The sequence below is a fragment of the Nothobranchius furzeri genome, chromosome 8 (genome assembly GCF_043380555.1).
Source record: "Nothobranchius furzeri strain GRZ-AD chromosome 8, NfurGRZ-RIMD1, whole genome shotgun sequence".
In the NCBI taxonomy this organism is placed as follows: domain Eukaryota; kingdom Metazoa; phylum Chordata; class Actinopteri; order Cyprinodontiformes; family Nothobranchiidae; genus Nothobranchius; species Nothobranchius furzeri.
In genome coordinates this window covers 80,315,795-80,341,591 of record NC_091748.1, presented here as the reverse complement: position 1 = coordinate 80,341,591, position 25,797 = coordinate 80,315,795, and the positions used below count along the sequence as shown (strand labels likewise).

The window sequence follows — 25,797 nt, the reverse complement described above, 5'->3', positions numbered from 1 at the left end:
TGAGGTCCTGAGGGGGCTTCCTGGGCAGTGGTTGAGTCACCCGAGTCCAGAGTTTCCACCCATAAAGATCAATAATGGGCTCAAAGCAATTGATCAGGTCTTTGCCAAATAAAAAAGGGAAAAACTCATGATCAGTCACGAACACGGGATGACACGCTGACATGCCACCGACTGACAGGTCAAGGGAAGACACCAGCGACAAGGTCATTGAAGCCGGAGCACCAGACAGCTTTATCTATGCAGCACATTTCCTACACAAAGGCAACTCAGTGTGCTGTACAGCGATGACAGCGGACAAACACACAGATGGAGTCGCGTGTACCAAAACTAGAAGACTAGCATAATATCATAAAACGCCGAGAAGAGAACTAAATGTGTTCAGCCAGGAGTTACCAAGTAAGTGGAAACCAAGCTTGAGCTGAAGGTGTCAGCAGACCAAATCTGGTACAATGAGCTACTTTGTTGAGAACTTGCAGAACTTCAATACTTTGATTTACTAACACTTGGAGTAGTGAGGCAGACCCAAACAGAAGCAGTGAAACAAGTAAAATGTACTACAAAACTACATTGGACTAAAATTAGAGGACTGACAGAAAATTAATTAAACACTGAGTGGTTGACTAGCCAGCCAGGACTTACTAAGTACCGTAAATCCTCTAATACAGGCCCGGCCCTTTATTTACTCAAGTGTCGTATCAACTATTGTAAACAAGATTAACTTCAACTTGAACACTTTATTGTTCAATCAGCTGCTTTGACTTTAATGCAAGAAAGCAGATTATCACTCAACTTTTATTTCTTTGTTAGATTTATTAGGTCTTGTTCTTGCTTCCTGTAGGTGGCAGTATCTGCGGTAAGGCGTTTTTGCATCATTTCCTGTTTCAGTGTTGCACTACGTGTGGCTGTTTGGTGTTTGGGGCTCGCTAAACAGCTAAACAGCGCGGGGCTAACTAGCTCAGAACCACCCGGTAGCGATCCTCCAGTGGAGCCCGAGCAGCCGGGACCTCAGGCCGGCTGGGTGACGGTACGCAGGAAGCATAGAACCCAGCCCGTGGGCCACCACCGACCCGTCCACGTTTCTAATAGATTTTCCCCGCTCAGTGGCACACCCACTGACAAGCCGACTCTGATCATTGGCAGCTCCATAGTCAGAAACGTGGCATTAGAGACTCCAGCAACCATAGTTAAATGTTTACCTGGGGCCAGAGCGGGCGACATTAAATCTTACCTGAAACTGCTGGCTAAGGATAAGCGTAAATACAGTAAGATTGTTATTCACGCTGGCGGTAACGACACCCGGTTACGCCAATCGGAGGTCACTAAAATTAATGTTGCGTCGGTGTGCAAGTTTGCCAAAACAATGTCGGACTCCGTAATTTTCTCTGGCCCCCTGCCTGATCGGACCAGTGACGACATGTTTAGCCGCATGCTGTCCTTCAACCGCTGGCTGTCTAGGTGGTGTCCTGAAAACAACGTGGGCTACTTTGATAATTGGAAAACTTTTTGGGGAAAACCTGGTCTGATGCGGAGAGACGGCATCCATCCCTCTTTGGATGGTGCAGCTCTTCTTTCTAGGAACGTGGCCAGTTTTATTAGTCCTCCATGACTACCCAGGGTCCAGACCAGGAAGCAGAGTCGTAGTTTAACCCACCCCTCTGCAGCTTCTGTACTGTTACCCACCCACTACCCCATAGAGACAGTGTCCTGCCCACGGCCAAAACCACACAGATTATCAGGCTTAATAAAGCAAATCATGGAAATCTCATACATTGTGATTTCTTAGTAAATATTAGGGCTGCACAATATATCAAAACATTATTGTCATCACGATAACAGGACGTGCGATAGGCCCGTCGCAAAGCACGTCAAAAACGGTGATAAATGTCTGGTTCAACATTTCCATCCGTGTCATACATCAGCTTTTAGTAAACCAGCTCTGTTTTTTACGCGGAAGTATTATTTGACCAATCAAATGTAGTCCTTCTGATACGCGGCCAATCAGATGGGTCCGTTCACGTAATACACCCACCCCCTACGTAGACCCTTAGGAAAGGTGGAACGCAACACCCGATCTGAGTTAGCAGCGCCGTTCCCTTGTTCGTCATGCTGGCTCAGAGCAACGAACGCACTTTGTGCTGAGGTTTCTGGAATCAGCGCTGCTTTCAAACGTGAACGTGAGTCCGCTCGGTGTCGTTAATCATTTTTACCGGGCTGACTCCGACACGTGCCGGTGAACCAACCCACCTTCATGTCGCTAGTGTTAGCCCCAGGCTCCGGTTAGCTTCCAGCTAAAAGGCTACAGCACTCTCCTCCCAGTCCCTCCCTGCTAAAGAGGGCCTGGAAAAGTTCCCCCACACATCAAAGTGATTTTTCATTTATGAGCTTTTATAACCTTGTTAATCAGGATAGTTGATTTGCTGCTGCACATAAACTGTCAGTCAGAAGCTCTGCTAGCCGGTTTTCTCGTGCGCGATCTCGGTGCCGCAGACTCGGTTTGGTCTGGTCAATGCCAGGTCTGCGCTGAACAAAACTTTTATTCTTCGTGACTTTTTTATTCAGCATGACTTGGGTTTTCTCTGCATCTGTGAGTCCTGGATCCCGCTTGGTGACTCGAGCGCCCTGCTAGAACTGGTACCACCTCAGATCAATCAAATCAAAGCTTTATTTATAAAGCGCCTTCCGCAACCCTGTCAGGAAGCCCAAGGCGCTGAACATAGTACAGTACAAAGTCAAATAAAGTGAATAAATCAGAAAATAAAAGCAATTCAAATTACAGATTACAAATTACAAAAAAGGTGAAACATTCCAATAGAAGACAAATGTGTAAAACCCGGGCCGGGTAGCGTAGGTTGTTTACATATCTGGGTGGCCTGGTATTTTTCCGGGCCAACCAAGGCTCATTCTCAGCCCTCTTCTCGAGGGGGTCTGCTTCAGGCCGACCAGGGCCAACACACCCACTGCTGACAGCAAATTCACACCTTCCATTAGAGCAAGCCTCTGATTGGTGGGTAGAATCAGCCCACATGGGCTTAAGACAAGGATGTGTGGAATCAACCGGGCCAGGCTGGGGCCGACTGGGGCTACCCGGCCCGGGCCGACCCGGTACAGATGGGAATGGCCCAATAGAGAGCAAGCAGGCCTGGCCCAAGCACATGAAATCTTCCTCTGGCTCTTTGTCGTCGAACTGGCCTCTAGCCTCTAGTTAAGTGAACATGCGCAGTTTTGTGTGCAATGGAATCTCAAATGGCGGTGTGCTACAGGGCGTGGTCACAATGTATCCCAAACGCACGGACACAGAGGGAGGTGAACGCTGGTGTGTAAAGGACTAAAAAAGCTTGGGCACCAAACCGGGCATTAAGCCAATGGCGCTCGGGCGGTTCAAGTTTCCACACCTGGTAATGATTTACAGTAATCCAGTCTTGATGTAATAAATGCATGAACTAGTTTTTCAGCATCACTCCTGGAAAGGAATATTCCGAAGGTAGAAGAAGAAAATCCTACAAACCTGTTTAACGTGGGATTTGAATGACAAAATACAAGTGGAAGGTTTAGATTAAGCTAGTATTTTTGATAACTCTGAAAGCTCAACTGGATCAAAACGGTTCAAGCACAGATGAGGTTCTACAGTCACCTCTGATGCTGCCTCACTTACTGAGGAAGAAGAAATCGCATTAGGGAGGATGCTAAAGATTTTGTTTCTAATAGAATTAATTTTACTTGTAAAAAATCCCATGAAGTCGTTGCTGCTGAGGGCTAAGGGAATAGATGGCTCAGAGCTATGATTCTGTGTAAGTTTAGCAACTGTACTGAAAATAAATTTAGGATTATTCTTATTCTCCTCAATTAATGCTGAGAAAGAAGCAGTTCTAGTTTGTCTAAGCTTATTTTTATAAAGCACAAGACTATTTTTCCAGGATAGGTAGGCCTCCTCATGGTGCGTAGAGCGCCATGTTCTCTCCAGTTTTCTAGAGTTTTGTTTTAAAGCTCGTAAATGAGAATTAAACCAGGGAGCCAACTTCCTGTCCCTCTTCCAGGAATCCAAAATGTATCCAACCTGGTGCATTCTGTGCAGGAATATGGGAGCTCCCTTCTCCGTTCTGAATGTTGTAAAAATTTCATCAGTGTTGTTCTGCGACCAGTTGACCAGATCCATTATTTTAAAATGTAATTCCAGAAAGGATCCAAAGATTCCCTCTCAGATAAGGCAGGACAAAGAGCCTTGGGAAGATAAGGCGCAGGAGCAAAGAGAAAATCATCTGCTCGCTTCCAGTGCCAAGAAAAAAAAACATGAATAAGGAATGACCGTCACAGCGCAGGGGGTGTTTCAAGGTACGAGCGGAGGCGTTCCCAAGGTGAACGAGATATGAAAGAATTATCTGACCCAGTATCTAAGATCACAAGTAAGCGACTCCTCTAGAGTCACAGGGATGTGAGGTTGCCGTTTTGGATCTTTTCTGATGATTACACATTATAGTTTAAGTTTTTCAAGCTTTTCCAGCGGGAAAGGGTGACTGGAAAAGCCGACAAGTGTAGAGGATGGTCGAAGACTGGTACTGATGGATGCGACCTCGCCAGACCCCACTGGGGTCGCAGGTGCTACAGTGCGCACCGTATGGGCAGGTTCAATGGATGGCAGCCCATCGGACCCAGCTCGTAATCTTGGAGCAGCAGGGCTGTTGTCAGCATGGTCGCTGAATAGTGGTAAGGGCAATGTCGGCGTTCACAAAGAAAAGGCAGAAGTAGAACACGTGGCTCCTCCGAGGGAACCTGCCTGACTGACATGGCAAGATTCAAACCTGCTGTCCATGCTTTACCTGAGAATTCCTCCCTCAGCACTCACTGGCAAGGAGGAGTATTCCAAAGCATGAACTCTAATACACAACTTCTGTACATCTCTTCCTGTCTTAGGCCAGACAGCTCAGGCTTCATTTCTGTTAGAATACCCAACAAGAGGTCATCCCGGAGTACACAAATGCTACAAAACCCTTCATTTGAGAAGAAATGGTCACCTGGGAAAGCAGTCGGATCAAAACATGCCAGAGAGGGCGGTACTGGGTAAAAAGTGCAAAACAGAGAAAGAGGAAGAATGATGTCTCTTCCTTCTTTGAGACTGTGGAGATCTAAAATGAAGGCCTTCTTAATGGCTTCAAACATGGCGGTTTGACTGACCAGAACTTTACCCCAAAGAGATTTTAAATTCATCTGCAGCCTGTTGCTGCGGCCGCTGGCAGATAAAGACGTTTGGAAGGTACTGGCCAGACTCGGCATCAGGTAGTAGAATTCAGTATAAGTACACTTTACCATGTACATAAACACGAAGTGGCTTCAGTTTTTCATTTTGTTAAGAACTTTTGTCATAAATCTTCGTCTTCGTCTTCGTCTTCCTCCGCTTATCCGGGTCCGGGTCGCGGGGGCAGCATCCCAATTAGGGAGCTCCAGGCAGTCCTCTCCCCGGCCTTGTCCACCAGCTCCTCCGGCAGGACCCCAAGGCGTTCCAGGACCAGATTGGAGATGTAACCTCTCCAACGTGTCCTGGGTCGACCCGGGGGCCTTCTGCCGGCAGGACATGCCCGAAAAACCTCCCCGGGGAGGCGTCCAGGAGGCATCCTGACCAGATGCCCAAACCACCTCAACTGGCTCCTTTCGATCCGGAGGAGCAGCGGTTCTACTCCGAGTCCCTCCCGAATGTCCGAGCTCCTCACCTTATCTCTAAGGCTGAGCCCGGCCACCCTACGGTGGAAACTCATTTCGGCCGCTTGTATCCGTGATCTCGTTCTTTCGGTCATTACCCAAAGCTCATGACCATAGGTGAGGATTGGGACGTAGATCGACCGGTAAATCGAGAGCCTGGCTTTCTGGCTCAGCTCCCTCTTCCCCACGACAGATCGGTTCAGCGTCCGCATCACTGCAGACGCCGAACCAATCCGCCTGTCGATCTCCCGATCCCTCCTACCCTCACTCGTGAACAAGACCCCGAGATACTTAAACTCCTCCACTTGAGGTAGGACCTCTCCCCCGACCCGGAGGTGGCAAGCCACCCTTTTCCGGTCGAGAACCATGGTCTCAGATTTGGAGGTGCTGATCCTCATCCCAGCCGCTTCACATTCGGCCGCGAACCTACCCAGCAAGAGCTGAAGGTCAGAGCTGGATGAAGCTAGGAGGACCACATCATCCGCAAAAAGCAGAGACGAGATTCTCCTGCCACCAAACTCGACACACTCCACACCACGGCTGCGTCTAGAAATTCTGTCCATAAAAGTGATGAACAGAACCGGTGACAAAGGGCAGCCCTGGCGGAGTCCAACCCTCACTGGGAACAGGTCCGACTTACTACCGGCTATGCGGACCAAACTCACGCTCCTCTGGTAAAGGGACTGAATGGCCCTTAACAGAAAGCCACCCACCCCATACTCCTGGAGCGTCCCCCACAGGGTGCCCCTGGGGACACGGTCATAAGCCTTCTCCAAATCCATAAAACACATGTGGATTGGTTGGGCAAACTCCCATGCCCCCTCCATCACCCTTGCAAGGGTATAGAGCTGGTCCACAGTTCCACGGCCAGGACGAAAACCACATTGCTCCTCCTCTATCTGAGATTCAACTATCGATCGGACCCTCCTCTCCAGTACCTTGGCGTAGACCTTTCCAGGGAGGCTGAGGAGTGTGATCCCCCTATAGTTGGAACACACCCTCAGGTCACCCTTCTTAAAGATGGGGACCACCACCCCGGTCTCCACTCCCTAGGAACTGCCCCCGATGACCACGCAATGTTATAGAGACGTGTCAACCATGACAGCCCTACAACATCCATAGCCTTGAGATACCCAGGACGAACCTCATCCGCCCCCGGGGCTCCGCCGCTGTGTAGTTGTTTGACTACCTCAGCAAATTCTGCCCCCTAGATCGGACAGTCCATCCCCAGGTCTCCCGGCTCTGGTTCCTCCTCGGAATGCGCATTGGTGGGATTGAGGAGCTCCTCAAAGTATTCCTTCCACCGTCCGACTATAGCCTCAGTTGACGTCAGCAGCTCCCCATCCCCACTGTAAACAGTGTGAGCGCGTTGCTGCCTTCCTCTCCTGAGGCGCCGGACAGTTTGCCAGAACCTCTTTGGAGCTGATCGAGCCTTTCTCCACGGCCTCACCAAACTCCTCCCACGCCCGAGATTTTGCCTCGGCAACTGCCACTGCTGCACCCCGCTTGGCTATCCGGTACCTGTCTGCTGCCTCCGGAGACCCACAGACCAGCCACGCCCTGTAGGCCTCCTTCTTCAGCCTGACGGCTCCCCGAACCTCTGGTGTCCACCAGCGGGTACGGGGGTTGCCACCACGACTTGCACCGGCCACCTTACGACCACAGCTAGCAACAGCCGCCTCGACAATCGCAGAGTGGAACAAGGCCCACTCGGACTCAATGTCCCCCACTGCTCTCGGGACGCGGTCAAAGCTCTGCCGGAGGTGGGAGTTGAAGACCGTCTTGACAGGTTCTTCTGCCAGGCGTTCCCAGCAGACCCTCACTATGCGTTTGGGTTTGCCAGGTCTACGCGGCATGTTCCCTTGCCATCTGATCCAACTCACCACCAGGTGGTGATCAGTTGACAGCTCCGCCCCTCTCTTCACTCGGGTGTCCAAAACATACGGCATAAATCATTACAGAAAATCTGTAGATGACTGAATTATATCGGACAGATGATGGAGCTGAGACCTGGAGTCAGCTGAGAGCTCCTGGTGGAGCACAGAGATGAAATATTTAACAGAAGTTAACAAGCTGAACTGATTTTGGTTCTGAAGATGAACAGAACCGTCCCCGGTGTCCTAATCGGGTCAAACGGTCTAAAACATGTCTGCACCTCCGGTAGTGATATCCAGCTGGCGGGGTCGGAGTCGGGTTGTTTACTACAGCTGTTTCAGCAGAAACCAGCTGTCCAGGACTTAGACCGGAGGTTAGTCTCTGTTTTTACCACGCCCGTCACAAACATCACATTTATTTACAATCCCGGTCATGAAAATCCAAAAACCTTGTTCACCCGAGGTGTAACACTTCTCGACACACGCTGTTCAGAGTTTTGCCTCTGGCCATTGAGGAGTTACGTAGGGTTTATCTCTGCAGAGCTTACTGTTGCGTCGAGGCACCTTTCCATATTTTAAAGGCTAGAATTTAGTCATTAGCTTAACCACGGGAAAAATGTGGCGAACGAGCTCTCAGCTTTCAGTCTAGTGAGGGAATCAACTGCTTCAGACACGGAGAGTGTCTGGAAATCCAAACGGTGAAAACGGATCACATCCTCCACCTCAAGTTACCACAAGTATGAACACAAATAAAAGCAAACCAAAATAAAACACTCAAGCAGTCACTCCTTTTTAAGACCAAGACAGCATCACAACAACAACACAGCTTTAACGAGCGTCAGACAAACACCTTGTGGGCGTTGGTTTGGTTTACCTGCTGACTGCCTCGCCAACATGTGGCTGTTTGCAGGTGGTTCCTTTTGATAAGCTGTCAACAGAATATAAAGGTATTCAGTAAAATGCAACACTCCATATAAATATGGATTATTAACATTATTGAACCTTTAACATTGCATTCATGATGGCACTAGGTACTTTGGGTGATACCGGGGAAACAACAGCATGATCATTCAGCACAGAGACAAAAATATCGTTTATGTGAAGTATTTTTACTTCACTGTCTGGTGAGCTCTTTCATTGACCTCTGACCTTACAAGGCTTTCTGAACTGTGAACTGACCCAAACCCTAACCTGGTATGTGACTCTGTACCTGTTCTGGTTTTATGATTCTCATCAGTCAGTTTCCTCTGTTTTAGGGGCGACAGGTGGCCACCCCAAGCTCACACCTGCTCCTCAGCCGTTGTCTAAACGCTTTTTGGTGACTTGGTGTGAAAAGTGCTTTACACGTAAAGGTTAACTGATTCTAATGTAGGTGTGAGAAGACCAGGCTGCAGATGGTCTCTGTACAACTAAGTCCTTCTCCTTCTCTTCCTCAGCCCAACGGCAGCTCCCAGGGCAAGGTCCACAACCCCTTCCTACCTACACCCATGCTGCCTCCCCCACCCCCTCCCCCCATGGCCCGGCCTGTCCCACTGCCCGTCGACACCAAGCCACCCTCCACGTCTTCCACTGAGGGGGGAGGAAGCAGCTCCCCCTCCTCACCCAGTGAGTGCACACACACACACACACACACACACACACACACACCTGCAAGGAGAACCAGCATGGTTCCGATTGGTTCTGGTAATGCTTGATAAGAGCAGATGCAGTTGGAATCAAAACAACCCGTTCTAACTGGTACCAACTTGATTGTGTGTGGGGTGGTTCTGGTTCTGGTGACCTCACGCTGACCCAGATCTGCAAATCTCTCCAGAACCCTTTTGCACTGGTAGCACCAGGCTAACGGTCTACTTCCTGCCTTTATGCTAATCACATCCTATACATCATCTCAATGTGTTCATGAAACTGTGTGTGTGTGTGTGTGTGTGTGTGTGTGTGTGTGTGTGTGTGTGTGTGTGTGTGTGTGTGTGTGTGTGCGTGTGCGCGTGCGTGCGTGCGTGCGTGCGTGTGTGTGGACAGCGTACTCCACGCCCACCACCTCCCCAGCCCAGCGCTTCGTCAGCGTCGGACCCCGGGATCCAGGCTTTAACATCCCCCAGCAGCCACAGGTAAAACCAACAGCTGGCCTCCAGCTGCCTCGGACCTTAGAGATGTAGTTGTTTACATTCAAATGTAAATGCAACTACCATCAGACTCCAGTATGAAAGCTTTGAGGCCATTAGGGGAACTGCACGAGCAGAAGAAGGTGTGGTGTGTTAATAACAATAATAATAATGCATTGAACTTATATAGCGCTTTTCTAGACACCCAAAGACGCTTTCACACACTCTCACATTCACACACTGCTAGTGATGGTAAGCTACTTGTAGCCACAGCCGCCCTGGGGAGGTCTGACAGAGGCGAGGCTGCCATTTGGCACCGTCGGCCCCTCTGACCACCACTAACACCTGACACAGGTGTGCTAGGCCATGTGATCTCTCTGCATCCCACAGCATTACATACGTGTCTGCTTTAGAACCACATGTGAAGATGGGCTGGGTTGGATTTAACGTAATAACTTATATTTTAGGAGGATAATCTGCTTGAGATGGAGCATCTGGTTTTTGAGTGGGTCCTCCCACCGTACAACTAATTCAGTACAGGATAGCCGAGTCCATGAGCAGCATAGAAGAAAATGAAGACGTAGGAGGAACGAATGAGAGAACAGCACAATAAAAGCTTTTTTTTCCTGCTGTGGCTCAGCACAAATAAAAACTTGTGGTGCTTTGTCACAATTTGGATCCTCAAACCTTCATCTAGAGCCGAGGGGCCAGGAGATCAAAGCTCTTTGATGTTCAAAGGTTGTCGTCGGTTTAGCGTCCAGGAATCAGCAGAGAACATCTTGGCTAGTAGTAGCTAACCATTAGCATTAGCAACTCCACCAATTCAATTCAATTCAAGTTTATTTATAAAGCGCCAAATCACGACAAGAGTCGTCTTAAGGACCTTCACATAATAAACATTCCAATTCACAGGTCATTCACCACACAGCAGAACTCCTCCAGGCTTGTGTTTCAGTGGAGATAAAACATCAGCGTTGCAGAGCACAGTCAGTGGTAGAGTCGTGTTGCTGTTAGCCAATCAGAAGAGAGATGTCCACATATCAGGAAGTAAGAATCCAGATCAGTCATGTGAAGCTACTTTCTGCTGCAGCAGAGTTGTCCATGCACTTGAGGGCTGTTATTATTATTATTTTGCTCATTTTATTTATTTATAAAGCACCTTTCACAACCTTAGACGCCCAAGGTGCTGAACACAACTAAAAGTTTACTTGTGTTGAATTTTTTTCCCCGAGTACGGCTTGCAAGGCATTTCCATTTTTGGTTCTTTTCTAAACACAGATAAGGTTGTCTACCTTGCTGATGTTTCGTTTGCGTCTGCAAACTTCCTCAGAGCTGACGCCGATGGTGGCGTCACTTCCTACTCCGTTTATCCGCGGGCAGCAGAGGGCGTTGTCGCCCTCATCATCGGAGAGGGGAGAGCGGGCAGCAGAGGGCGTTGTCGCCCTCATCATCGGAGAGGGGAGAGCGGGCAGCAGAGGGCAACAGCGTCCTCTGCTGCCCGCGGATAAACGGAGTAGGAAGTGACGCCACCATCAGCGTCAGCTCTGAGGAAGTTTGCAGACGCAAACGAAACGTTAGTGAGGTAGAGAAAACCCTTTCCTGTTTTAAAAAATGGAATTAGAAGTCAAACACAGCAAGAACGTACCAAACATGCTGCAAGGCATTCATTCCTACCAGAGACTGCTGCAAATGCATTGATTAAACAAGTGAACCACACCTTTAAAATACCTTGATTTCATAAAATATTACATTCATTTGTGCATCCTCAGTTTTCTTATACATTAGATGTGTGATGAATCAAACTATTAACTAAAACTCTGCACCTGCAGCGCTGTCAGGTTTCCTTAAACCGGCTCGTTCCAACAGGAAGAAGCCGACAGGCTGATATTTGTGTGATATCAACAATGTTTCCTGCCTAAAGCCATTTTGAGTTTAATTATTTCATTAAATGTTTCCTTTAGATGACACCCCAGAGTGTGGATTTCCATCTCGGTTGTCAGGGTGAGCCGTGACATGCAGTCAATAAGCAGGTTTATGTACAATATCGATAACGTAGCTTGCATTGTCCATATATGGTAGAAAGTGGGCGTGTAGGAGGAAGTGATCCAGAAGCACCTGAGCTCGTTTCTAGGATAGGTGTGATTTATGAAGCAGGAACTGCTGCAGCTGTGGCAGCAGAGTTTCATTGGCTGGTCTCTTTCTGGAGTATTTCTCTTACCCGATGGCACCATCTAGTGGCCGACAAGCACATCACACAAAAACTGTTGATCTGTTTGTTTAAGACGGCGACTTCACGTTTCTGGTTATAAATGTGCTTCTGTAGCGACAAACAGCTAAAACACGTTGTTTACGAGTTTTATTCTCATGTCATGTCGTGTTCTCATATATTTATGTTTTAGAGACTTACTTGTTCGTGAAAGTTCATCAACTCTGCATCTGCCGAGGTATTCCTTAAATGTGAAGCATGTAAGCGGTAGTCTAACACTATTGGTTAGTTCTGGTTGGCGTTCAGTTTCCTATTGCACGGAGGTCTGCGGGGCAGGGGGCGTGCTTAGCAAAAAAAAAAAAGAAGGCGTATTGCTTACATTATATCACAGTACATGATGAGACCATCACTTTTAGGGATTTATGAAAAATCATACATCATTTCTGAAAGGGGAAAACTCCAGAAAGACACTTTAAGTAGTTTTCGTAACCTGTCCAAAAAGGTTTTTAGATGAGGGCCCTGGTCTGTATGACCTGCTGGTAATCTGATTACCTAATTGGGTTCTTTTGGCTTAGATAAATAAAACTGAAGGTCATCAGCATAACTGATTTCAATAGTTTGGCCCAGTACAGGATAAAAGACCGTGCCCGTTGCCAATAATTCAGTTCAATTCAGTTTATTTCTAAAGCGCCAAATCAGTGCCAGAGTCGTCTCAAGGACCTTCACACAGCAAACATTCCAATGCCGGTCAGGTCATTAAGCCAATCAGAAAAAAGTTTCCTATATAAGGAACCCAGCAGGTTGCATCAAGTCACTGACTAGTCTCTCCAGCAATCCTCATACTAAGCAAGCATGCAGCGACAGTGGAGAGAAAAACTCCCTTTTAACAGAAATAAACCTCCAGAGAATCCTGGCTCAGTATAAGCAGCCATCCTCCATGACTCACTGGGGATGGAGAAGACACACACACACACCAAGTAGTGTTTCTATGTTTACATTGTGATTTCTTAGTAAATATTCTATTTGTTGAGGGATAAACTTTATTGTATTTATCCTAGTGGATCTATAATTAAACGGGTAAACTAGTAGTAGCACATCCAACGTCAAGGAAAGTAAAAAGTTATTATCAGGAGAGGGAGAATGTATTAGTGGTTAGCAGCAGTGTGCCAGTCGATGGCCCCCTCCATGAGGCCACCACAGCTCAGCAGAACATCGTTGTAGCTTCTTCTGGGGAGAAAAACACTTAGAGAGAAAATAAAGTTAACAGCTGAAATAGCAGGAAATAATACAGTTAAAGAGCAGATTGTAGAAGAAAGCAGTAGATTGTGGAAAGTGGTCAGTGTGTCCTCCAGCAGTCTAAGCCTATAGCAGCATAACTACAGAGATAACTCTGGATAATCTATCCTATTTAGATGTAGGCATGTTGGAGGCAGGGCAAGGGAGAGCCGTCTTTACCGACTGTACACTCCACCTCCCTCTACTCCCCCACTTATCCAGATTTAGGCTAACATCAGATTTTAACCATAGGCCCTATCAAATAAAAATGTTTTAAGCCTATTCTTAAAAGTAGACAAAGTGTCTGCCTCACGGACTAAAGCTGGGAGCTGGTTCCACAGGAGAGGAGCCTGATAACTAAAAGATCTGCCTCCCATCCTAATATTAGATATTCTGGGAACCACCAGTAAACCTGCAGTCTGAGAGTGAAGTGCTCGGTTAGGAACGTATGGAACAATCAGATTCCTGATGTATGATCGGTGTAATGCAGGAGTGGGGAACCCTGGTCCTCGAGGGCCAGTAACCTGCATGTCATTGCTCCAACACTTCTGTTTCAGTGGTTGATTCAGCTGTTCTGCAGCTCATCAAGCTCTGCAGAATCTTGTTAATCACCTGCTGACTGAAATCAGGTGTGATGATGAGGGGTTGAAACTAAAAAAATATGCTGGATAGCGGCCCTCGATGGACCAGGGTTCCCCACCCCTGGTCTACTGTATGATGGCAGGAGTGGGTGGAGCTATGCATTCTTTGGGTAAAACCAATTGAGTCTAAGATATTACTAAAGGCTACATTGAGGCTATCATTTTCAATGTCCACATGAATATTAAAATCCCCCACTACAATGACCTTATCAGTATTTAGCACCAAATCAGATAAAAAATCAGAGATCTGATCCAAAAACTCAGAGTAAGGGCCTGGTGGACGATATAAAACTACAAACAAGAGTGGTTTTACAGTTTTGCAATCTGGATTAGGAAAACTAAAAATAAGATGTTCAAACGAACTGTAACTATTAATCTGTAAGGGATTGATTAATAAGTCCGAATGAAAAATGGTTGCTACTCCTCCTCCTCGCCCTGTACTTTGAGCAATATGATGATTTAAATAATTTGAAGGAGTCGACTCGTTTAAGCTAACATAGTCCTCTTGCTGCAGCCAGGATTCTGTGAGAGAGAGCAAAGAGATCTGATTATCACAAATCAAGTCATTAACTAACAAAGTCTTAGAAAAAATGGATCTAAAGTTCAACAACCCACATTTAATTTTTCTAGTTTTCTGCTCAGTTGAATTTGTTCTAATATTTATGAGATTTCTATGGTTTGCTTTATTAAGCCTGATATTTAATCTGTGTGGTTTTGGCCGTGGGCAGGACACTGTCTCTATGGGGTAGTGGGTGGGTAACAGTGCAGAAGCTGCAGAGGGGTGTGTTAAACTACAACTCTGCTTCCTGGTCTGGACCCTGGGTTGTCATGGAGGACTAATAAAACTGGCCATGTTCCTAGAAAGAAGAGCTGCACCATCCAAAGAGGGATTGATGCCGTCTCTCCGCATCAGACCAGGTTTTCCCCAAAAAGTTTTCCAATTATCAATGTAGCCCACGTTGTTTTCAGGACACCACCTAGACAACCAGCGGTTGAAGGACAGCATGCGGCTAAACATGTCGTCACTGGTCCGATCAGGCAGGGGGCCAGAGAAAATTACGGAGTCCGACATTGTTTTGGCAAACTTACACACCGAAGCAACATTAATTTTAGTGACCTCCTATTGGCGTAACCGGGTGTCGTTACCGCCAGCGTGAATAACAATCTTACTGTATTTACGCTTATCCTTAGCCAGCAGTTTCAGATCAGATTTAATGTTGCCCGCTCTGGCCCCAGGTAAACATTTAACTATGGTTGCTGGAGTCTCTAATGCCACGTTTCTGACTATGGAGCTGCCAATGATCAGAGTCGGCTTGTCAGTGGGTGCGTCACTGAGCGGGGAAAATCTATTAGAAACGTGGACGGGTTGGTGGTGGCCCACGGGCTGGGTTCTATGCTTCCTGCATACCGTCACCCAGCTGGCCTGAGGTCCCGGCTGCTCGGGTTCTGCTGGAGGATCGCTACGGGGTGGTTCTGAGCTAGTTAGCTCCGCGCTAGCTAAGTAGCTACTGCTGTTTACGGGTTTTTCAACAGCGCGGAGCCGGGACTCCAATCCCGACACCCTCGCCTCCAAAGCAACAAAAATGCTACATTTATTACACGTACCATTATCACTAAATGAGGCAGAGGCGTAACTAAACATCTGACACAGAGAGCAAGAGATAGGAGACGGAGAAGCAGAGACAGAAGTAGCCATAGCAAAGCTGAGGCTAAGCTAACTGAACGAGCAATCCGTTCAACACCAAATAAACTGCGTGCAAACTCAAATGGTTCCCTAAAAACTAGGTGGAACAACTGAAAATGTGTGTTTTAGCATGCTTAGGTGCTACAATAACACAGAAATGTCCTAGTACAATCAACTTTAGCGAGCCACAAGCACCGAACAGCTACACTTAGTGCAACACTGAAAACAGGAAATGCCCTACCGCAGATACTGCCACCTACAGGTTTTCCCATTATGTTCAAACATCTGGAATAGAACATTTTAGACAACTCGATCAAACCCTGCACTGAGTTCTCACTGGACCGGTATAGACAGCAGTCCTCTGAGACAGTATAGACACCAGTCCTCTGAGACAGTAAAGACACCAGTCCTCTGAGACCGTATAGACACCAGTCCTTTTAGACAGTATAGACACCAGCCCTCTGAGACAGTATAGACACCGGTCCTCTGAGACCAGTAAAGACCCCAGTCCTCTAAGACAGTATAGACACCAGTCCTCTGAGACAGTATAGACACCAGTCCTCTGAGACAGTATAGACACCAGTCCTCTGAGACCGTATAGACACCAGTCCTCTGAGACCTGTAAAGACCCCAGTCCTCTAAGACAGTATAGACACCAGCCCTCTGAGACCAGTAAAGACCCCAGTCCTTTTAGACAGTGTAGACACCAGTCCTCTGAGACAGTATAGACACCGGTCCTCTGAGACAGTACAGACACCAGTCCTCTGAGACCAGTAAAGACCCCAGTCCTTTTAGACAGTATAGACACCAGTCCTCTGAGACCAGTAAAGACCCCAGTCCTTTTAGACAGTATAGACACCAGTCCTCTGAGACCGTATAGACACCAGTCCTCTGAGACAGTACAGACACCAGTCCTCTGAGACCAGTAAAGACCCCAGTCCTTTTAGACAGTATAGACACCAGTCCTCTGAGACAGTATAGACACCGGTCCTCTGAGACAGTACAGACACCAGTCCTCTGAGACCAGTAAAGACCCCAGTCCTTTTAGACAGTATAGACACCAGTCCTCTGAGACCGTATAGACACCAGTCCTCTGAGACAGTATAGACACCAGTCCTCTGAGACCGTATAGACACCAGTCCTCTGAGACCAGTAAAGACCCCAGTCCTCTAAGACAGTATAGACACCAGTCCTCTGAGACCAGTAAAGACCCCAGTCCTCTAAGACAGTATAGACACCAGTCCTCTGAGACAGTATAGACACCGGTCCTCTGAGACAGTACAGACACCAGTCCTCTGAGACAGTATAGACACCAGTCCTCTGAGACAGTATAGACACCGGTCCTCTGAGACAGTATAGACACCAGTCCTCTGAGACAGTAAAGACACCAGTCCTCTGAGACCGTATAGACACCAGTCCTTTTAGACAGTATAGACACCAGTCCTCTGAGACAGTATAGACACCGGTCCTCTGAGACCAGTAAAGACCCCAGTCCTCTAAGACAGTATAGACACCAGTCCTCTGAGACCAGTAAAGACCCCAGTCCTTTTAGACAGTATAGACACCAGTCCTCTGAGACCAGTAAAGACCCCAGTCCTTTTAGACAGTATAGACACCAGTCCTCTGAGACCGTATAGACACCAGTCCTCTGAGACCAGTAAAGACCCCAGTCCTTTTAGACAGTATAGACACCAGTCCTCTGAGACAGTATAGACACCAGTCCTCTGAGACAGTATAGACACCAGTCCTCTGAGATAGTATATGTTGCCTGTATAGGGGGTGGGGCTTGACTTCGGGTCTACTTCTGCTGCCAACAGTCATAGCTCTTTAGTCCCAAAGGAACCTCATGTTTTGATGGAGACATTTTTTTTCCAAGAGGAGTAGAAACAATTCTGCATTTCTGATGGATGGAACCTTTTATCAGAACCAAGAGTCCAATTGGTACCATTTTGTTTTACAGTCAGAACCAGAGCTGTCAGCACTGGACCGCTCAGAAACACAGGCTGTCTGGTCGCTGGGTTTCATCTCCAGAGGCTTTTCTGTGGGTGGGGGTGGGGGTTGGTGAAAAGTCCCAGCGTCAGCAAGTTGTATTGATTAAAAACTAACCTTCCAGTCTTCTCCTCTATCACTGCACACACACACACACACACACACACACACACACACACACACACACACACACACACACACACACACTGAAATAGAATTACAATGAGTCAGGAGCAGGCAAAGTCTGAGGAGAGAGACCTGCAGATCACACACACACACACACACACATACACACACACACGCACACACACGCACACACACACACACACACACACACGCACAAAGGAAAAGTCCAAATCATGTCCCCTCTTTCCAAACTCAATAACTATTTCTCTAAATAGTTCGTGTGTGTGTGTGTGTGTGTGTGTGTGTGTGTGTGTGTGTGTGTGTGTGTGTGTGTGTGTGTGTGTGTGTGTGTGTGTGTGTGTGTGTGTGTGTGTGTGTGTGTGTGTGTGTGTGTGTGTGTGTGTGTGTGTGTGTGTGTGTGTGTGTGTGTGTGTGTGTGTGTGTGTGTGTGTGTGTGTGTGTGTGTGTGTGTGTGTGTGTGTGTGTGTGTGTGTGTGTGTGTGTGTGTGTGTGTGTGTGCGTGTGTGTGTGTGTGTGTGTTTTTAAAGAAGTGTACTGTTTGACAGGGAGGAGAAAGTGATCCTGAGATCAAAAAAGAGGAAGTGTAGTAGTGGGGGGGGGGGGGGGGGGAGAGATGAAAGTCACGTCCCAAACATGATGTAACATAAACTTGAACTTGGGAGGGTAGTGAGGAAGATGAGGGAGAGGTTCTTGTAATGTGATCGATTGACAGCAGCCAATCAGAGTGCAGCACAATCAATACTGACCAATCAGAACTAGAGGACACAAGGGTCGGGTGAGAGAAGAATGGCGGTGTGTCTGGGCTCTACAGGGGGTCCTTTCAGGTCCTGAAGTAGACTAGCAGACATCTGGTGCCTACAGGGCTCACAGCTAACCAGAGTTTAGGTAAGACTTTATAATGTTTTGTTAGTAAACATTTATAACTGTAAAGTATTGTAAGTGGTTACTTTAATAAATAGAATAGAAAGGTGTTCAATAACATGTAAAATTTCATAAAAATATAGATCATCAATATCATTGAGCCTTTAATTAACCATTGATAATTGGAAACTTTTTCAGCCGCTTATCGGGGTTTGGGTCGCGGGGGCAGCAGCCTAAGCAGGGGGGTCCAGACTTCCCTCCCCCAGCCACAAGGGCCAGCTCCTCCGGGGGAATGTAGCAGTAGCACCACTCCGCCCGCCTGCCCCAGTCCAGCCATGTTCCTCCCACACTGCTTTAGGAATGCAGACGTGATTGAGAACATGGGGGGTCTGTGGTCTGTGATGTCATGAGCGCATCTCCGAGCACATGGGCGGGGCAAAAGTGTGCAGAGAAGTTTGCGGTGTTTCCATTTTTAAACAAAAGTGACCTGAGCAGTCTTGCATTTCAGTCACAACAGACACTTTTCCTGTTTGTAACATTTGCTCAGAGTCGAGATGTGTCACGACGTTGCCCCCCTTGCCCTTGTGCCTTGGGCTTTACCTTGTGTCCACCTGCCTGTAGGAATAGCATACGTGGGTATGGGTGCTTTTAAAGCTCAATGTACTACCCTACACTTTGACCAATAAGATGTGAATTTCTATATAAATATGGAAATTCAGTCTGATTGGTCTTTGAATGTTTAACCAGAAGATTTAGAGTTCTTTGTTTATTCAGGGATTGTAGAACACCTCGTATTAATTCAGACGGAGTCAAGTTTATAAAAAGTAAGAAATTTATTTTCTAAACAATTAAAAACCTGACAAGTAGGAACACTTTATGTGATGGATGGATCTGAGTGGATGGAAGGTGAGGTGTGATGATGTGTGAATGTGATGTTATCAGAACCCTCGTATCTGGAGAAACTGAGTTCTGAGTGGGAGTGAATTTGTCTGCTATAACTATAGTGATGGTTTTAAAACCACATCAGATGCAATCTGTCAAGTCTACGTACCCTTATCGGAGACCCCCGTGGTAGATCCGGAATGTATGGAAGTCCGTGGACCCCAAAAGTACCGAAGTCTGTAGAAGAAACCGCAGTGCCGACTAGACCGGTCTCGAGATGTCTCCAGGTCACGGCAGGTAGTTATTTGCGTCTATGGAAGGACTCTTAAGGAGTTGGAGTTGGTTCCGTTTTATTCTGAAGGAACCGTTTGCGGTCAGCTGTAGCATGCAACAGGTTTGGACAGCTTGTAAAAGATGCGAGGGAACAGAGTTTCGGTCCGATGGCCAGTCCAGAGTTAGCTCAACTGAATCCCTCAGGAAGTGATTCTGTTTAAATAATGGCCATATTTTGGTTTACAGATAAATCAGAACTTGCCCTGTAAAGGGCTTTTGCCAACAAACTCAGATACACACCTCCCTCAGATATATGAAGATGCTGATTTTGTGGATAAGAAAATATCTATGTGCAGTGACGTTAACTTGCGTCATTGAGATATAGTGAGTGTGTCTTATCCAGTCAGTACGCTGATTAAATGCATGGGTCATATATTCATTTCATCCTTATTAACCTAGGCACAGATTAATCAAAACATTTCATTTAACCATATTGTCAATTTCATTAAATAATTATATGATTAGTTACTCATATTGTTCATCTGTCTTGTTCTGTGAATACAAACCAGTCTTAGAAAAGCGGGAGCTTGCGAGGGACCTTGGCCAAGCAACAGTATCTGTCTTGCAGATTGAAAGCACCAGTTAAGACTTATGTCTCCCAATGGCCAGATACTGAAGAGGTCACACTGTAGGTGGAAAAACTGACCGTTGCTGCAGGCTACGTGCCTCTTGATACCCGATTGGCCATCCTGGTGTGTGTATATAAGCCTTGTGTGTTTGTCGGTTTGTACCCGTTACTTCAGTTTGTGTTTACACCTGTCTACCATGTTGTGTCTGCAATCCTGACCAATAAAGAGGACCCATTGTAGTTGGTTTACCTAGCTGAAGCACCCATTCATCCTCCCTCACCTTCCCTCCACATCGTGACAAAATGTCCCACAGGACAGGTTATTGGACAGGTTTGTAGTAAACCGGTATACCGTACCAAAAGGCCAAGTTTTCCATCAAAATGACCAGAGGTTGGCTTTCAACTCTATGGCCAACCCCTTCACACGGGTCAATCTGACACCGTGGTGCCGACATGAACAGATGAACTTGAGTCAATATTCTTAACATCCTGCATGCACCATGAGTCCTCAAGGCTGCAAAACGCAGGACGTCTTATCTTCTACTCTCTGAATGAAGTCTGTCTTACCTGACATAAATGACTTTAAAACTTCATATAATCATATGGCTGAATGAACAAGAAATTTCAACTACACCAGATCAGTATTTGTTGATTTAGATGTTAAATCTATCAGTATATTCACACCTCATAATTATTAATGTTAAAACATTTGTGCTTCACATAATCTTGTTTTCTTTAGCTCTTCGTTGTACACGGTGTGATGAGGTTTGTTTTTACCTTGGCAGACATGTTTCGACATCACTGCCGTCTTCATCAGGGTAACCGCCGGATGTTGGTGGCGTCACTTCCTTTTATCTGCGGGCAGCAGAGGACGATATCGCCCTCTGCTGCCCGCGCTCTCTCTGCTGATCACAGTTTTCCATGAATGATCCAGTGTGTAAACTCCTTCGTCCCTGTTCATGGTCCTGGGTCCATGCCTCCTTATTTCAACTACTAAAGAATGCTTCTAATCTTCATAATATTCCCAAGGTGGAAAAAGGAAATCCTACAAACCTGTTTAACGTGGGATTTGAATGTCAACTCCTGGTCAAAGATAACACCAAGGTTCCTTACTTTGTTCTCGAAGATTAATTTAATGCCATTCAGGTCAGGTGACTGACTAAGCAGTTTCCTTTTCTGAAGTTCCATATTTGTCTCTGTTCCATATTTGGAGAGTTGGGTCACCCTAGAGAAGACCTAAAGGAAGACCCGGGACACGCTGGAGAGACTGTGTCTCTAGGCTGGCCAGGGAACACCTTGGGATTCCCCCGGAGGAGCTGGCCCAAGTGGCTAGGGAGGGGCTGCTGCCCCATGACTTGGCCATGGATTAGCGGATGAATGGATGATTTCATGTTGTCATCTATTACCTACACTCCTGGCTGAAAACTCCACCCACTCAATTACACTAATAAATTGCTTTTAATCATCTTAACCCTCTCAGCCTCTAAATAAGTTTTGACAAAAGGATGAACAACTAAGTCCTTCAGGGGTACTTCAGAGTTAAAAGTGCTCATAAACACGTGTGTGGAGTAACCAGGTAGGTAGGTTTTAACGCTGATAATCTGCAACGCCCACCTCCAGAGGGTTGAAACAGCTGCTTAACCCCCACCTGCTGGTGGTGGTTGGAGGGACCAGTGGCACTGATTGGCAGGTCCTCACTGGTTCAGACTGGTTCTGACTTGTCTGGTCAATCATGACTTGTCCTAACTGGTCCTGGTTGGTCCCCTCTGTACAGGAAACCAGGAAACATCATTAAAACTCTGCGTTCGTGACCCAGATCAGAGGATCTGATTCTAACACATACCTGTATGTTTTCACAGTGGTACCTGGGATAAGGACTCCTGAGGACCTGCCACCCAACTGTACAGCAAAGTGATGCAGTTTCCTCCTTGACCTCTGACCTTTGATACCCGCTGTGACTGAAAGCCCCCACCCCCATCTGCATGGCTACAGCAGATCACCCACCCACCTTGTCAGCTGTTCATCTCGGACTTCCTGTGGACTTCTGAATCTTGAGTCCACTGAGCCGGACCTGGAGCCCCACCACCACCCTTTAACCACCAAAGCTGGAACAGGCTCATAAATGTGTGGATGGGGGTGCTGGGGAGTTACTGAGCCATCAGTTTCCATCTTCAGACTGAATCTTAGTAGAAATTACGAATGCACTCTCCCATCACCCTTCCATATCCAACCTGCTTCCTACACTTATGGGTCAAAAACCACCAGCTAAACCTTCAACATACCTGAGCCTAGCACACCTCCTGGGATAGGCTCCACCCCATTTCATCCCACCCTCAAGCTGGGAGGTCTAAGAGGGAGGGCATGGACATAACTGGGATGAGCTTACTGGAGTCCCTGCCCTTTCCAATAAAAAAACTCCCTGGATTGCATAAATGGGCTGGGCTTAGGGGTGGGGCTGGGGTAATGGGCTGGGCTTATGGGTGGGGGTGGGGTAATGGGCTGGGCTTAGGGGTGGGGGTGGGGTAATGGGTGGGGCTTAGGGGTCGATGCTGATCTGGATTTTCTGCTCATTCCGGCCCAGGCTTCAGCTTCATGACTCATTGACTTGTCACAATTTCAGCTGCTCTTCTCTTTTATCATCCACCTGTGAAGGTGAGGGTGCAGCATGCAAGGGTGGTGTTGGGTGGTGTTTACAGCGAGGCAGGCAGGACAGAGAGCCATCTCTAAAACGTTACAGTCAAATCGCGAGGAAAGTGCAATGCTGTTGGCCCTGCTTGATAATCTGATTACCTATCTTTGTAAGATAGTTTGGTGGAAACGGTTCGTCAGAAGTTCTATTTTCTTCCAGTCCGCCTGCAAGGCAGGGACTCTAAATCGGGTCAAGACCCAACCGAACCGGCACCAAACCAGAACCCTTAGCTGTGAGAGAAATGAGGAGCTGAATTCACTTTAATGTTTCTTATTTGTTTATATGAGGATTGATATGAGAATCCCTTTAAGGAATATCAGTTAAACAATCAGTTTTTTAAGCATTTCTGTTATTTATGTACTTAAAACAAAAAGCGCTAAGCGGCTAACTTATTCTACTGAGCACTTCGTTCTTGTAAACGGACATGAGGAGAAAATCTCTGAATCTAATCGGTAACAGGCTGTCGTCTGAGAGGCAACCAGCCAATCACAAGTACTTGTTCTTGTGATTGGCCAATGGAGGATGTGTCGCTTCAGTTTTCTATAAATATACACAAATACACACACACACACCTCCAACAGCGTTAAAGAAAAGTGAATTTGAGTGAAAATGTCTTAAGTGCATGTTGTAGTGTTAGTGCCAGTGTTCCATAGATGTTGTTTTATCGAGACAAAGTCAGGCTCCCCACAACAGGCTCCTGGCATCACAGCCCTAGCGCTGCTGCAAACCCCGCTGCTGCAGTTCTAACGCAGCTGCAGCGCTAACACTGATGCTGCAGCGCTAACACTGATGCTGCAGCGCTAACACTGATGCAGCTGCAGCGCTAACACTGATGCAGTTTCAGTGCTAACACTGGCGCTGCTGCAAACCCCGCTGCTGCAGTTCTAACGCAGCTGCAGTGCTAACACTGATGCTGCAGCGCTAACACTGATGCAGCTGCAGCGCTAACACTGATGCAGCTGCAGCGCTAACACTGATGCAGTTTCAGCGCTAACACTGACGCTGCTGCAAACCCCGCTGCTGCAGTTCTAACGCAGCTGCAGCGCTAACACAGACAGTTTCAGCGAAAACACCCACGCTGCTGCAGCGCTAACACTGATGCAGCTGCAGCGCTAACACTGACGCTGCTGCAAACCCCGCTGCTGCAATGCTAACACTGATGCAGTTTCAGCGCTAACACTGATGCAGTTTCAGCGCTAACAGTGATGCAGTTTCAGCGCTAACAGTGATGCAGTTTCAGCGCTAACACTGGCGCTGCTGCAAACCCCGCTGCTGCAGTTCTAACGCAGCTGCAGCGCTAACACTGATGCTGCAGCGCTAACACTGATGCAGCTGCAGCGCTAACACTGATGCAGTTTCAGCGCTAACACTGACGCTGCTGCAGCGCTAACACTGACGCTGCTGCAAACCCCGCTGCTGCAGTGCTAACACTGATGCAGTTTCAGCGCTAACACTGATGCAGTTTCAGCACTAACACTGATGCAGTTTCAGCGCTAACACTGATGCAGTTTCAGCGCTAACACTGATGCAGTTTCAGCGCTAACACTGATGCAGTTTCAGCGCTAACACTGGCGCTGCTGCAAACCCCGCTGCTGCAGTTCTAACGCAGCTGCAGCGCTAACACTGATGCTGCAGCGCTAACACTGATGCAGCTGCAGCGCTAACACTGATGCAGTTTCAGCGCTAACACTGACGCTGCTGCAAACCCCGCTGCTGCAGTTCTAACGCAGCTGCAGCGCTAACACAGACAGTTTCAGCGAAAACACCCACGCTGCTGCAGCGCTAACACTGATGCAGTTTCAGCGCTAACACTGACGCTGCTGCAGTGCTAACACTGACGCTGCTGCAAACCCCGCTGCTGCAGTGCTAACACTGATGCAGTTTCAGCGCTAACACTGATGCAGTTTCAGCGCTAACAGTGATGCAGTTTCAGCACTAACACTGATGCAGTTTCAGCGCTAACACTGGCGCTGCTGCAAACCCCGCTGCTGCAGTTCTAACGCAGCTGCAGCGCTAACACTGATGCTGCAGTGCTAACACTGATGCAGCTGCAGCGCTAACACTGATGCAGTTTCAGCGCTAACACTGACGCTGCTGCAAACCCCGCTGCTGCAGTTCTAATGCAGCTGCAGCGCTAACACAGACAGTTTCAGCGAAAACACCCACGCTGCTGCAGCGCTAACACTGACGCTGCTGCAAACCCCGCTGCTGCAGTGCTAACTCTGATGCAGTTTCAGCGCTAACACCCATGCAGCTGCGGCGCTAACACTGATGCTGCTGTGATGCTAATGCGGTTGAGTTCTTTAGACTCTACCAGACGTCCACTAAAAGAAACTCGGGCCTTTCTTGCTCTCCGGGTTGTAAAGTCCTTCAGCGTTCTAGATAATGGATCAAAGTCGAGTTCTTGCAGGTTTTTTCTGGTTCTGTTTCAGGTCTGTCTGTTCTTCCCGTCACTCTTGTGGTGGACATTAATTTGTGCACTAGATGTGAGACAGGATAAAACAGCAAAGGGAATTAATCTTTAAAAAGTTGCACAGATATTCTTCTTAAGTGTCAAAAATGAAAAGAGGACAGGAACCGGTCCACTAGGGGGCGCGTGGGTTGAGCTAACGGATCTACAACAATAGTTCAGGTGGTGACTTGAGCCTCCATGTTCTGCAGTCTTTAGCTTGGCCTCTACAGAGCAGCACTGCTGGGTGCCACCAGAACCGGCCTCTCTAGCTCTATAGTTTAATGAAGCTGCATGTTTTCTAACGCAGGACTTTTGTAACGACGGTGAAATGAGGTGTTGTAACTTTTCTGACTGTTTGTATCAAGGCCATCAGAATCGGTCTGGTTTTCTGTCTAGGATCTGG

At 47.4% G+C, this 25,797-nt stretch overlaps 1 protein-coding gene across 5 annotated transcripts in view; it reads left to right on the top strand.

Annotated features, from left to right (window-relative positions):
- The window catches only part of nfia (nuclear factor I/A), a 142,933-nt gene extending 120,607 nt beyond the window's left edge, over positions 1 to 22,326 (top strand). For all 5 annotated transcript variants that reach the window (XM_054733056.2, XM_054733058.2, XM_054733057.2 and 2 more), the window contains 3 exons: positions 9,002 to 9,170; positions 9,585 to 9,673; positions 22,113 to 22,326. In XM_054733056.2, coding sequence (XP_054589031.1) covers positions 9,002 to 9,170; positions 9,585 to 9,673; positions 22,113 to 22,127 — 273 coding nt within the window. In that variant the 3' untranslated portion in view covers positions 22,128 to 22,326. The remainder of the gene's footprint in view (positions 1 to 9,001; positions 9,171 to 9,584; positions 9,674 to 22,112) is intronic.
- Positions 22,327 to 25,797: the final 3,471 nt, after the last annotated feature.